This window comes from Alligator mississippiensis, chromosome 11, assembly GCF_030867095.1.
Source record: "Alligator mississippiensis isolate rAllMis1 chromosome 11, rAllMis1, whole genome shotgun sequence".
Taxonomy (NCBI): Eukaryota; Metazoa; Chordata; order Crocodylia; family Alligatoridae; genus Alligator; species Alligator mississippiensis.
This window is the reverse complement of record NC_081834.1, coordinates 17,337,217-17,350,471: the sequence shown is the minus strand read 5'-3', so window position 1 is coordinate 17,350,471 and position 13,255 is coordinate 17,337,217. Positions and strand designations below refer to the sequence as shown.

Below are 13,255 nucleotides of genomic sequence, written 5' to 3'. Positions count from 1 at the left end.
CATTCTTACACTGCGCATGGGACAGCCCTTTCCTTGGAATTTCCACTCATTGAACCCATGTATCCCCCAGGATCCACCCAAATTGTGGGAGATCCACCAGGGGCTTCCCCAGGAATTTGTCCATGACACTGCTGTACTATCCAGTCTGCAACTGAACACATAAGGGGTAATTTTTTCAGGGGATCCCTAAACATAGTTAACCAAGGAAATGCCCCCTGCAAAGGCAGGTTTTACATCATGGAGAGAAAAAGAGTGCATGACACTATAGCTCCAGGTCCTTAGCAGAAGTCCAGTCTTGCAGAAGGAGAGAATATGAAGGAACCCTGCTGGGTCTCCTGCTTCACGTTGGGAACGTCCCAGGAAAAGGCTCATGATTGGGGAGCCTGTGCAAAAGCCAGGTTTTCCACTTCTGCAGGATCAAAAGGCTCAGTTTTCTTATGTGTTCTGGATGAGTATCTGGTGAATAGACCTGTGTGAAGCAGCAAGTATTCACTTTGGATTCAGATTTGGCCGATTCGGAGGGACAGTGATTCGATTCTCTGATTTGAATCACTTTCCCAATTTGATTTGGCTGATTTGGATCTGAAGATTCAGCACTGGTTCAGAGATTTGGCCATAGACTAAACAGGCAGAAGTCCTCACTGTGCTGGACACAGCTGCCTCCCGCTGGTAAGTCTGTTATGGTGAGCGGAGTTGGGAGGGAAGATCAACACCTCCACAGCAAGGAAGGGATTGGGGCTGGGCTGGGGCAAGCTGACCAGCTGGACCGGGGTGGGACTAATGGAGGGGGGCTTCCACCACTGTGTGCCGCTGGTCCAGGAAAGCATGGGAGCAGGTGTGTGCCCCCAGATGCGTGCGGGACAGCCTGGGCCGGACTGGGAAGCTAGCCGCAATTGCCCACTGCCAGACTGCGCTCCGATGGGTGGGTGGAGCCAGGCCTGTGCTCCAGGCGGCTAGCCCCAGCTGCAGCCCGGAGCTAAGCCCTGGCTCCACCCACCGCTCAGAGCGCAGTGGAATGGGGGCTATGAGGGGGCTGCAGCCACCCTAAAATTCCCCATAGCCCCTGCCTCTGGCCCCTCCCTGATCCAGGTGCATGCACCCACCGCCATGCCCTGCTGCAACTTGTGTAGCCAGGATGAAGCCGTGGCTTGTCTGGGAGGCATGGGGGAAGGCTGGGCGAGTGGCAGGAGGGTATAGCCTCCACTTACAAAGCCTTCTACCACTCATCCAGAGCACAGCTGGGCCCAGCCTGCCCCGTGCAGATCTGGGGGCACATGCCTGCTCCCATGTCCTTCCAGACTTGCGGCGTGCAACAGCATGCAGTGGCAGGAGCCCCCCTCCCTGAGTCCTGTGCCCCCCTACCCCAGCTGGGCAGCTTGTCCCAGCACCAGCCCCAATCCCTCCTTCGCTGTGGGGTTGTTGATCTGCATCCCCCTGACACGCCTTCCCTCCCCGCTCTGCCCACCACAACAGAGGCAGCTGTGCCCAACATGGTGAAGACTGCTGCCTGTGTAGTCTATAGTCGAATCTCCGAATTGGCACCAAATCTTTTCCAAATCAATTTGGAGGCTTCTGATTTGATTCGGACTTTTTAATTGTTCATAGATTCATAGATGTTAGGGTCAGAAGGGACCTCAATAGATCATCGAGTCCGACCCCCTGCATAGGCAGGAAAGAGTGCTGGGTTTAGATGACCCCAGCTAGATGCTTATCCAACCTCCCCTTGAAGACCCCCAGGGTAGGGGAGAGCACCACCTCCCTTGGGAGCCCGTTCCAGACCTTGGCCACTCGAACTGTGAAGAAGTTCTTCCTAATGTCCAATCTAAATCTGCTCTCTGCTAGCTTGTGGCCAATATTTCCTGTAACCCCCAGGGGCGCCTTGGTGAGTAAAGCCTCACCAATTCCCTTCTGTGCCCCCGTGATGAACTTATAGGCAGCCACAAGGTTGCCTCTCAACCTTCTCTTGAGGAGGCTGAAGAGGTTCAGGTGCCCTTGTCTCTCCTCATAGGGCTTGGCCTGCAAGCCCTTAACCATACGAGTGGCCCTTCTCTGGACCCTCTCCAGGTTATCCACATCCCTCTTGAAGTGTGGCGCCCAAAACTGCATGTAGTATTTCAACTGCGGTCTGGCCAGCACCCGATAGAGGGGAAGTATCACCTCCTTGGTTCTTTTCATCATGCATCTGCTGATGCACGATAAAGTGCCATTAGCTTTCCTGATGACTTCATCACACTGCCGACTCATGTTCATCTTGGAGTCCACTAGGACTCCAAGGTCCCTTTCCACTTCCGTGCCACCCAGCAGGTCATTCCGTAGGCAGTATGTGTGCTGGACATTTTTCCTCCCTAGGTGCAGCACTTTGCATTTCTCCTTGTTGAACTGCATCCTGTTGTTTTCTGCCCACTTGTCCAACCTATCCAGGTCTGCTTGCAGCTGTTCCCTGCCCTCTGGCGTGTCCACTTCTCCCCACAGTTTTGTGTCATCTGCAAACTTGGACAGAGTACACTTCACTCCCTTGTCCAAATCGCTGATGAAGATATTGAAGAGTATCGGTCCTAGGACCGAGCCCTGCGGGACCCCACTGCCCACACCCTTCCAGGTCGAAACCGACCCATCCACCACGACTCTCTGGGTGCGACCCTCTAGCCAATTCGCCACCCACTGGACTGTGCAGTCATCCAAGTCACAGCCTCTTAACTTGTTCACCAGTATGGGGTGGGATACCGTATCGAAGGCCTTCCTGAAGTCTAAGTAAACGACGTCTACCCCTACTCCTGCGTCCAGGTGTTTTGTAACCTGGTCATAAAAAGAGACTAGATTAGTCAGGCATGATCTACCTGCTATGAATCCGTGCTGGTTTCCCCTCAGCATAATTTGTCCTGCCGGGCTCTCGCAAATGTGAGCCTTGATAATTTTTTCAAAGACTTTGCCAAGGATGGAGGTGAGACTGACTGGCCTATAGTTGCCAGGGTCCTCCTTCCTCCCCTTCTTGAAAATGGGGACCACATTGGCCCTTTTCCAGTCCTCTGGGACCTGGCCCGTGCGCCATGAGTGTTCAAATATTCCCACCAGTGGCTGTGTAATGATGTCAGCCAGTGCCTTCAGTACCCTCGGATGGAGCTCATCCGGGCCTGCTGACTTAAAGGCATCCAGTTCCTCCAAGTGACTCTGCACCATCTCAGGGTCTATGCTTGGTAGTCTGGCACCCTGCTGCTGCCTCTCTACAATCCCAGTGAGAGACTTGTCTTGCCCCTTGCTTAGGAACGCTGAGGCAAAGAACTCATTGAGGAGTTCAGCCTTGTCCCCCCGGTCCGTCACCAATTACTTGTGCCCATCTAGTAGGGGTCCTATTCCACCCTGGGCCTTCCTTTTACTCCCTGTATATCTAAAAAACAATTTTTTGTTATCCTTAACTTGGGATGCCATCCTCAGCTCCATGGTAGCTTTGGCCTGTATAACTGCCTCCCTACAAGTGCAAGCAGAGGAAGTATACTTCTCTTTAGTAGTCTTTCCCCGTTTCCACTTTTTATATGCCCCCCTTTTGGCCCATAGGCTGCTCTGGGTTTCTCTGTCAGCCAAGGAAGCCTCTTGGCCCCTTTCCCCCTTTTTCCCCGCATCAGGATCGTCTCTCTCTGTGCCTGAAGGATCATTTCCTTAAGGCACAGCCACCCTTTCTGGGCTCCCATCTCTTCAAAACTCTTACTCTGCAGTGTGTCCTTAACTAAACACCTGAGTTCACTGAAATCAAGTGTTCTCCCAGTTCAATTCAGATTTGGAGATTTGGCCGCCAAATTGGGTTGAATCTCCTCTGAATCAAATCAGCTACCGAAGCTTCGCACAGCCCTACTGGTAACCTCTTTTCTTACCCTTTCCTGTGGACCAGTCTGTGAACCCCTTGTTTCTATCAGTGAGCAGTTTCTATACTGAAATCAGTGTAAGCATTTGTTCAGGTAATTGTTCACAATCAGCAGTGAATGGTTCACAATCCAGCTCTTTATGTTTTGTGCACACATGCAGATGCACACACACAGATCTCAGGGTTTTAGTGCACAGTTATTCTAAATATATTTTTTCAAATGGCTACTTACTGGATACAGCTCACTGGAAGGTCACTTGTAGATATTTCCACATGCTTAGTTGTTAGTCTGAAAAATAATTCAGTGACTTGCATCTGAATTTGCTGAAGCAGCTTTACAATGTTACATATGTCAGGTGGTTGGTTTTGTTCTGTATGAAAAGCATATGATGACAGCTGGTGCCCTAGGTTGAGTGAGAATATATTGAAGCAGAGGTTATCTTTTGTTCTGTGGAATAGCTCTTCAGCTCCCATTGTGACATGTTTCTTTGGAAAATGTGAGTATCTGGTTCTAATCTCACCAGAGAACTCTTCCCCCTACTCTCTTGACAGCTGTATCTTACAAGTGGTATAACACATTGAAGCTTTCTCACCACAGCTGTAACTTTGTTAACTTTAATAACCAGGACTATAACAAAGATTAATTTGTCTCCCACAGTATTCTCAGATGGTCAGTTCCTGGCTAGTATTCTCAGTTTTTTCCATCTTTTATAGATTAGAATTAATTGCTTTATTAAGAAAAACAGAAAGAGCTTAGAAAGTGAGGTTTCCAGTCACTGAATTAACATTCAAACCTTTTGTGCCCTTTTGTAAAGGTCATGTGTTTTGCTTCATGTTGGTAAAGGCCTAATTTCAAGGGGCACATCTACACGTTCATTAATGTGCAGTAGTTACTGAGCATTTAATTTAGTGTTTGCCTAATGAAGTACTAACTAAATGCACAGTAACTAGAGTTACTGTGCAGTAGCGTTGGTGAACCAATGGCAAGTCTTTTTAGTGAGACTACTGCACAGTACCCTAATAATACTGTGCAGTAACATATTAGCACTGTCCTTGCTGTGACGCACTACCGTGCCTTAAGCATCTCATGTAGACACACCTAAGGAGTCTCAAAAACCTGCAATTGTCACTGACGTGATTTGGAGTTACAAGAGCTCAGCACCTTTCCAGACTTGACCCTTACTGGATTTCTCTGTTAGCTACCTATTCAGTGCATGGAAATAAAATAAACACTTATCTTTGGCTGGAAATTAAGATATCGGTGAGAAACCCAACTAAAAGTTAACTCTTTTTGATTCGTGTTGTTTATTTATTTTAAATAAAACATTCATTGCTCTGTGGAATTGGTTCTTATCTATTTCTAGTGGTGCTGGGTTAGAAACAGCATTTTGCCTCCTTTTTCTTTAATGTCTTAAACAAAGTGTATTCAACTCCATTAGATTTCTGTTTTGTGACTGTGCTAGAATTATCTTTTAGAGAAGTTCTTTTTATTGAAATTTCTCTCCAACCATGTAAAGCTCATCCATTAGGAGAGCAGAAGACAATATTTTAGGAAGCATTTGGGAGCTGTGGTGAGATCAATATGAGTTTTATACCTGAGTTTACGGAGAGTTTTTCAAGGAAGCTTTTGCTAAAGGGACAACTGCTTAGTTTGTTTCATGATACTGGCCATGGTTATGAGACGCTGACTGCACAGGTGTTACTACGCAGTCATTTAGTACTTGCATACAGAAGTACTAAATGACTGTGCAGTAACTGCAGTTACAGTGCAGTAGCATCCCCAAACGGCTTTTTGGTGACGCTGACTGTGCCATACCTTGTTGCTACTGTGCAGTAGCGTTGCATCATGTTTTGTGCCATGTGACACTGCTGTACAGGAGTGACAATCTACTGCATAGTAGTAACAAGCTACTGTGCAGTCAGCATCTCATGTAGATGCAGCCACTATGAGCTACTTTTGTGTCTATAAAGATGTCAGCGGAAAAAGAAAATACCCCAGACCTACGGCTGCTGAAGGAATGTAATAATTTAGACAATGGTAACATTGCAAAAATTAAAGGTATGTGCTTAAACTGGATTGGCTAACCTGGTTTAGCAGACTTCTGTTAAACTAACAGCAGAATAGATAGTCTCAGCCTTAAGTTTCTGTAGTTCAGCACGGGCTCTTTACATGATTTGAGTATAGACAGTACAGTGATTAAAAGTTCTATTATAAAATACAATAGAGGATATTTTATGGCAACCCTTTCCTGCTTAGATTACTATCAATGTTCAACTTCCAGCAGTATCACCATAGTTTTAGGCTAGCCCTTCTAAAGTCTAATTTTCACTGCCATATTGAAGACTACATTTAGCTTAATTTCAGCTTTCATTACTCCTGTAGAGTTTCTGAGAGTAATTTAAAGTAAATTAACAAATTATGTGGTTAGTTAATAGGGCTGTGTGATGCTTCGGTCCCTGATTCAATTCGTCAGAGATTCGGCCTGATTTGGTGGCTGAATCTCCGAATCCAAGTTGAATTAGGAGACTCTTTAATGTCTCCGAATCGAATTGGAACCCTCCGAATCAGTTTGGAGAGATTCAGAAAGATTCAGAGATTCGGACATAGACACAGCTTTAAATGTTTTTTCTACATACCTCGAGGTACCAGATGGCTCGTGAATGCTGTGATGCTGAGGCAGATGGAGTGTCCCGCGGGAGTGTGGAGGGCTCCTCAGAACGCTCGGCAGCAGACCTGGAAGTGGACCAGAAGCACTTCCGGTCCACCACCGGGTTCACCGCTGAGCATGTAGGGCACCCCCATACACTCCTGTGGGACGCTCCATCCAGCCCAGCATTGCAGCATTCACGAGCTGTGCTTGGTACCTCGAGGTACGTAGGAAAAACATTTAAAGTTGTGTCTATGGCTGAATCGCTGATTCTCCAAATCAGCATCGACTCTTCATATTTGGATCAGCATAGTAGTAGCCAGAAAACACAGCTGCAAGCATGTATTGCAGCTGCTCTGAGCGCCCAGCTGCATTGTTGCACTTCTGCTCCTGTTCAGTATTTTTCCATATTGTAACTGCATTGTGTTCAGTGCTGTTCAACCAATTACAAATGTTGTCCATGCTATCCTGATTTCTCGCTCAACTGTTGCAAAAGTTGTTCTGTATGTAGGAGGAGTTCTTCCTGGTCAGTATATTTTGTAAAACTGTGTCTTGGACTTGGGCTTCTAGTAGCACTTTCTCAAAGTCTTGTGAGAAACAACTTACAAGGCCAATCTAGTACATGGGGTTACTAAACAAGTTTCTTATCCAAACTGATTCATAATGCCTTAGCTGTTGACATTCAAATTTTTCATTTCAAACCAAGTCATGAGTGCTGAAGAAATAACTTACATGAATTTAGTTGCCCATTATGAGTGTGCCCTTTTTTTTTCTCTTATAATGTGCATTGCTCATCAGTATGCTCTTTCCTATGACTAGATCTTTTTCTTCTGTCATAATTGAATCAAATGGGCGCACACCTACACACTTATTAATGACACAGAGGAAATATTTGCCAGGGACAAACACATTCTTCTAACCTTGTTAAGGGCCAACTTCACCAGTACTCTAATCACTAAAAAGACAGGAAATAAGGAAGCTATCAAATGTATCAGTATGTGACAAAATATATTTTGCCAGCACTGATTATTATGTTTCTTGAAAAACACCTTTCTCATACAAGCATAACCACCTCAGGCATTCCAGCACATGCATTTAATGTTCCTTTCAGTGCTGGATCCATACAGTACTCTATAGTACCCAGAAGTTTTACTTTCTTTACTATCTTCCTCTAGAGGTTTGGACAACATAGGACAATCTGTTTGCTACAGGTGACCAAGTACCAAGCTGCTTGTGCCATCTTTTGGAAATGATGGCCTGATTCACCCAGTTCCCAAGGGATGCAAGATAGCAATGGAAAAGTTTCCATCATTCCTTGTTCCAGGAATAACACATTCCTTATGCAGTGCCATATTAACAAAACTACTAGCCTTACTCTGTCTTAACACAGAAAATATGCAGACTTTAGTTACCTTCTCCAAGAAGGTCAGATGGGCTAGGAACAGATATTCAAAGAGCCTGAGACTGAATTGATTCAGTCTTTGCAGGTTAGACTAACCTGACTAGGCTAAACTGGTTTGTAACCACATAGACATCCCAGAAATGCAGGCACATGCTTGCAGTGGTTCAGGCTAGAAGATGGGGGGTGCTAGAGCAGCTCTCCCTTCCGTTCGACAGTGCTGAGCTGAGGGGAGCGTGGGCAGGTCCCGGCAGGACACTCTGATTAGGGAGGGGTTCCCCTCCCTCCTCCCAGCAGCCCAGCAGGCAGTTGATAACAGTGTTTATCACCCCTAACTCAGTGTTTATCAGCCCATTAAGAAAACAAAGAAAACAAAAGTTTCATGGATACCTGTTGATTCGCTCCAAAAAGCCCTAAGTGGGCAGAGTCCTGTTTGCCTTTGTCCAGTTTCCCACACCACATATGGTAACCAGCATGTGGTATGATAGTTAATGCTGAGAGGTGTCTGTGTAAGGCAGAGGGGAGGGAGGAATCCCTGCTCAGCAGGGAGTGGTGAGAGGAGGAGCAGGAGCAGGGGGCCAGGGCTGCTGGAGCTGCAACCTGGGGAGCAGAGGGACAGGGCCAGCCCTGCTGTAGAATAGAGAGCCCCACCCAACCCAGAAAGCATACTGGGGTGCTGGGGGAGTCTGGTTTAATTAAACCAGGAAAGGATCTGGGACAGACATTGCATAAACCGGTTTGACCCAAATCACTTAAGTCTGATACTACATTCAACCAGGTTTATCTCCAATTGGTTTCAGCCATTTTCAACTTGTTTTATGTGCACTAGGCATCTGTTCTGTTACAGTTTTAAACCAGTTTCTGATCATTTAAACCGGTTAATGTGTAATGTCTGTCCCAAGCCATGATGGAGAAGCCTGTTGATGTAGATGTCCATTGACTGTGGTAACTTAAAAAAATAAAGGAATACAAACTTTTCTGGGATTTGAATAGTGAGACTGATTATATCAATTTCCAAATGGTATGAGTGGATTTTCTTTCATTTGGAGTGCCCTTCCCATTCTGTAAATGTCTGTATTGACATATTCAGTTTGTTGCACTGAATCTATTGCTTGACATGTAATATTGAGTCAGTTTATGTATTATATATAGTATTAACATTTCATCTAGCACAGTGATTGGGAACCTTTATGCAATGGCAAGCCGTGATGACCTGGATCAGGTCCAAGGTGGGCTGTTGCCATTGTCACTGCTGCTGCTGCTTCTCCCTGCTGCCTGGCTGTGGCACAGGTGAAGCTCTGCACTGCTGGCTAGTGTGACACAGTGCAGGTGAAGTCTCCTACCTCCAAAGCCCCCCAGCACTCAGCTGCAGTGTGGGCAACGCCCTTTGCTGCCAAATGCCATTGAAGCTTTTTGGGCCCGCTGGCCAGATCCAATGGCTCTGTGGGCTGGATCCAGCCTATGAGCCACAAATTGGTGACCCCTGTCCTAATACAAAAGAATGATATTATCAGCCTGATGTTCTTGTATCCAGAAAGTGCTGAGAATCATTGTGCACATGTATATTTGTGTATAAATACACACACAGTATGAAGTTGATGATGTTGTTGCACATATGCTCACACAATTTTTACGCATGCTACAACATCTTGCCATGCATAATTGGTAAAAGTCACTTTCTGGCTTATTTGAAAATGAAAAGATGTTGAGGAAGTACATCTTTTTTTTTTTAGTCATTGAGTCAAAGACCCTGCAGGGAGACAAGGGAGAACACAGCTTTAATGCCCCTGGAACATTTATCATAGAGAACACAACTGTTGAATTTCAGAAGCCTACAGATAGAGAAATCCTAAAGATCCAAGGTCCTTTGGGAGCAGATTTCATTATCAAGGTAGGATGTATGTGTTTATGCTCTTTGAACCAAGATATTTGAAGTTCATTTATATGAAAAGGCAAGGAAAGTGAAGGTGTACAACCATGGTCAGAGTGACTCTAAATTTTCTTGTTCTTTACATGCATGCTATGCTGGACCACTGAATCCTGGACCACAGTGCGGCAGCACTGTACTACAACCTTAATCCTTCAATCAGATTTACATGGGCAGACTGCTGCACCCATATCCACTGATTTAAGGGGAGATATTCAGATTCAGACCATATTCAGATTTGAATAAGTTGCAGAGAAGGGTGAGGGTTTCACATAGAGTTCACACAAAAGAAGATGCAGCAACTTGCCTGCCAGTCAGTTTAGGAACCTTGTCCATCCGTAAGGATCTCCACTATGATTTACTTCTTATGGCATTTGCTCTTCTGGTGAAGTTAGCAAACTCTAAAGTTAGATGTGTGCATATTGAGAGAGAGGGCTGAACAATATATAGAGGTAGAAGAAGAAGAGGTAGAAGAAAAGCAAGATAGAGATGAACCGGAAAAAGGAGGCCAGTTGCATCCAATCCTTTACTCTCTACCCATTCCTGAATCTGCTTATGTAAGAGAGGACATCACTAAGGAACACACATCTGTTTTCACTTTAAGTTTTAAATGTGAATAAACTTAAAGTTCACTTGGAACTGATGCATTTTATACAATTGCATTTCAAGCCCATGTTACTGCCCAGGTTCCCTTAAGAGATTGGTGAACCTGAACACATTTCCAGTGCGCCTGGCATTAGGTTTCAGGTTTCCCAAACTGACATGAAACAGCTCTATCCCCACTGTGCAAAGAGAAGGAATTTTCTATCTGAAGATTTTAGAATAATCAGAGGTGAAAAATCAAGAGTGAAGGCAATATTTTTAAAGTGTGTTGCTGAAATTCCCCCCACCCCACAGCCTGATGAAATGCTCTACAGACAGTTGTGTATGGATGTGTAGCATGGGTGGAGAGCAGGTAGGAAGCCCTGTTTGAAGCTGCTGTTCAAGTAATGGAACATGAGGATGATGATACATGTACATGCATATTTGCACATACATTGCTGCCCTTTTTTTTTTTTTACTTTTTTCAAATGGGCATTTTCAAAAGGGCATTCTCATTTGCTCTTTTTGTTACAGACTGACTTCAGTGACTAATTTCGAAACTGGAAGTTATTAGAATTTTTAAACACTTCTTTTCTATGGTTGTTTGAATTTAACAGTTGTTCACCTTTAGTTAATTTGCAAGGCAAAATAGCCTACCTATTAAATTATTCCATTATTTTGTATATGTTAACTATAACATAGATATACTGGAAAAGGTCTTTTTTGTCCTTTTTCTAAATTATTTTCTGTCACTACAGCTTCACATTACTTCTGTATAAGTTGTCATTGACTAGTTTTTGGATATTTCCTGTAACATTTTGAACAATAGCATGAAGGAACAAAATGTCTTTCTGATTTTAAATGGACAGCTCATTTGGAGGAGATGCCAAAAACCATGTGTATATAAGATGTAACTCCCAGAAGGGAAGCAACATTCTTGGGTTTTAATAATTTTCATGTATGGCTTCCCATCATTCTTATTGTTATTACTATGATTTTTCATACAGGAGTCAAAATGGGATATGGGCTTCTGACATAAAACCAAACAGATTACATTTAATTACCCACCAACATAAGAATTTTAAGAAGATTCTCCCCAGTGAGGATCCACAATCAAACAAATGCTTAACATGAAAGGTGTGTCTTGCCCCATGTTCTGAAGATCATAAACTCTGCTGTTACTGGACCATCAAAGGAGAGCCAGTTCTACAGAGAAGGTCCTTTCACTGAAGTTGCCCTGCTTTCACTCTTTGATAGCAGGAAGAAGTTGCAGTTTGTTTTTAGAATATCATATTTTCAGATAGGATTGTTGTTCACACAGCTTTTACCCTTGGGGACAAAGCCTGACTTCTCCTGATGGTTCACTCTCCTTGTGAAGATTCAAAACAGTCTGTGGGTGTCATCACTGCTTATAAATGTACTTAGTCCTTCTAATGAAATTTTGGAGAATTACTTAGGAAAGCTCAAACAAGACACTTCTTTAGGTGGCTAAACTCCTATAGATTTCTGTAGGAGTTAGGTGCCTAAAAACCTTTCTGGATCTGTCCCTTAGGAGTTAAAATACAGAACTGGAGCCTGGCCTGCTTTAAGTTATGAATATCTTATATTTATAAACCAACTTGCATCCCTGCGATACCCTAGTACATTACAAACTATAAATAGAAATCCCTTCACCTACTGGTGCGCTAAAGAGGGGTGGTTATCTCATGGTGCATAGCATCACTGCAAAATAGATTAGAAGGCAAAGTCCAAAAGAAACCTATTTAATTAAAATGCAGAGGTAATTTAGATAACTAGCCAAACTGAAAGTTCATCAGAAGTGTGGAGCTAAACACCCTTACTCTGGTGCAAAGTGCCTGGAATTTTTAAATGCTCAAAAATGGCCCAGATTTTTATTTCAAATTCTATTTAAAGGATAATGCCCTAATAGTCTGTAGAATAGCGATATACCATTGGTTCAATATTAATTCAGTGGGAAGGTTGCCACCTACTGAATCACCTGAACCATTCCAGCAGCACTTTTGGTTCCTGTAGTGGGTCCATCAAAGTCTTGACCCTGCCCGACCCTTCTTAGTTATTGGTCTGCCCTGACACAGGCTGACTTTTTGTATTCTATATGCAAACTTTTATGTGTCTAAACAAATCAGTAACTTGCCTCCTACAACTTTCCACTAAAAACAACAATCTGATGTAGATGCACTTGGTTGATTGTCCTTTGCTTTGCATGTTGTAGATGTGCACACTTATTAATGTGCATTATTTTATGCCTCAAATACTGTGCAGAAACCTAAGTTGATCAATGGCTGCCTGAAGAGGAATCTGAATACTGGGTTCACATTAAGTTCCATACACCTCCTACTGAATTTTGAAAATGTAGCCCACAGTGTAGTAAGACAGCAGGACACATTCAGGATCTTTGGCTGTCAAGGGGGAAGAAAATCATACCAGAGGGATTTCTCAGCACTTCAGTTAGTGGCATGAGAATAATTGGAAAAAGGCAATGTACATATGTTTGATTAGTGAAAAACTCTGTTTAACTGTGTTGTGCCAGATTTCTGTGTGGTTTTCTGCCTATTGCCATATTGCTGTCAACACTGATATCATACATGAATTATGGCATGAAATGACATAAGTAGTGGTGTACAGCATATAACCCTGTTTAATGGAAATCTTTTTAGACCAGGTATACTGCCCCCAAAGACAGTGTGGTTCAATTCTTTTTCTATCAACCCATAAGTCATCAGTGGAGACAGACAGAGTTCTTCCCCTGCACTGTGACATGCGGAGGAGGTAAGTAATGGAGTGTTTACAGCTGTAGATTAAAAAGGGATGATTTACAACAT

At 44.0% G+C, this 13,255-nt stretch overlaps 1 protein-coding gene across 3 annotated transcripts in view; it reads left to right on the top strand.

Annotated features, from left to right (window-relative positions):
• Window positions 1–13,255, top strand: part of ADAMTSL3 (ADAMTS like 3) — a 368,636-nt gene that overhangs the window by 252,121 nt on the left and 103,260 nt on the right. For all 3 annotated transcript variants that reach the window (XM_019477525.2, XM_059714625.1, XM_019477526.2), the window contains 2 exons: window positions 9,637–9,794; window positions 13,091–13,202. In XM_019477525.2, coding sequence (XP_019333070.2) covers window positions 9,637–9,794; window positions 13,091–13,202 — 270 coding nt within the window. The remainder of the gene's footprint in view (window positions 1–9,636; window positions 9,795–13,090; window positions 13,203–13,255) is intronic.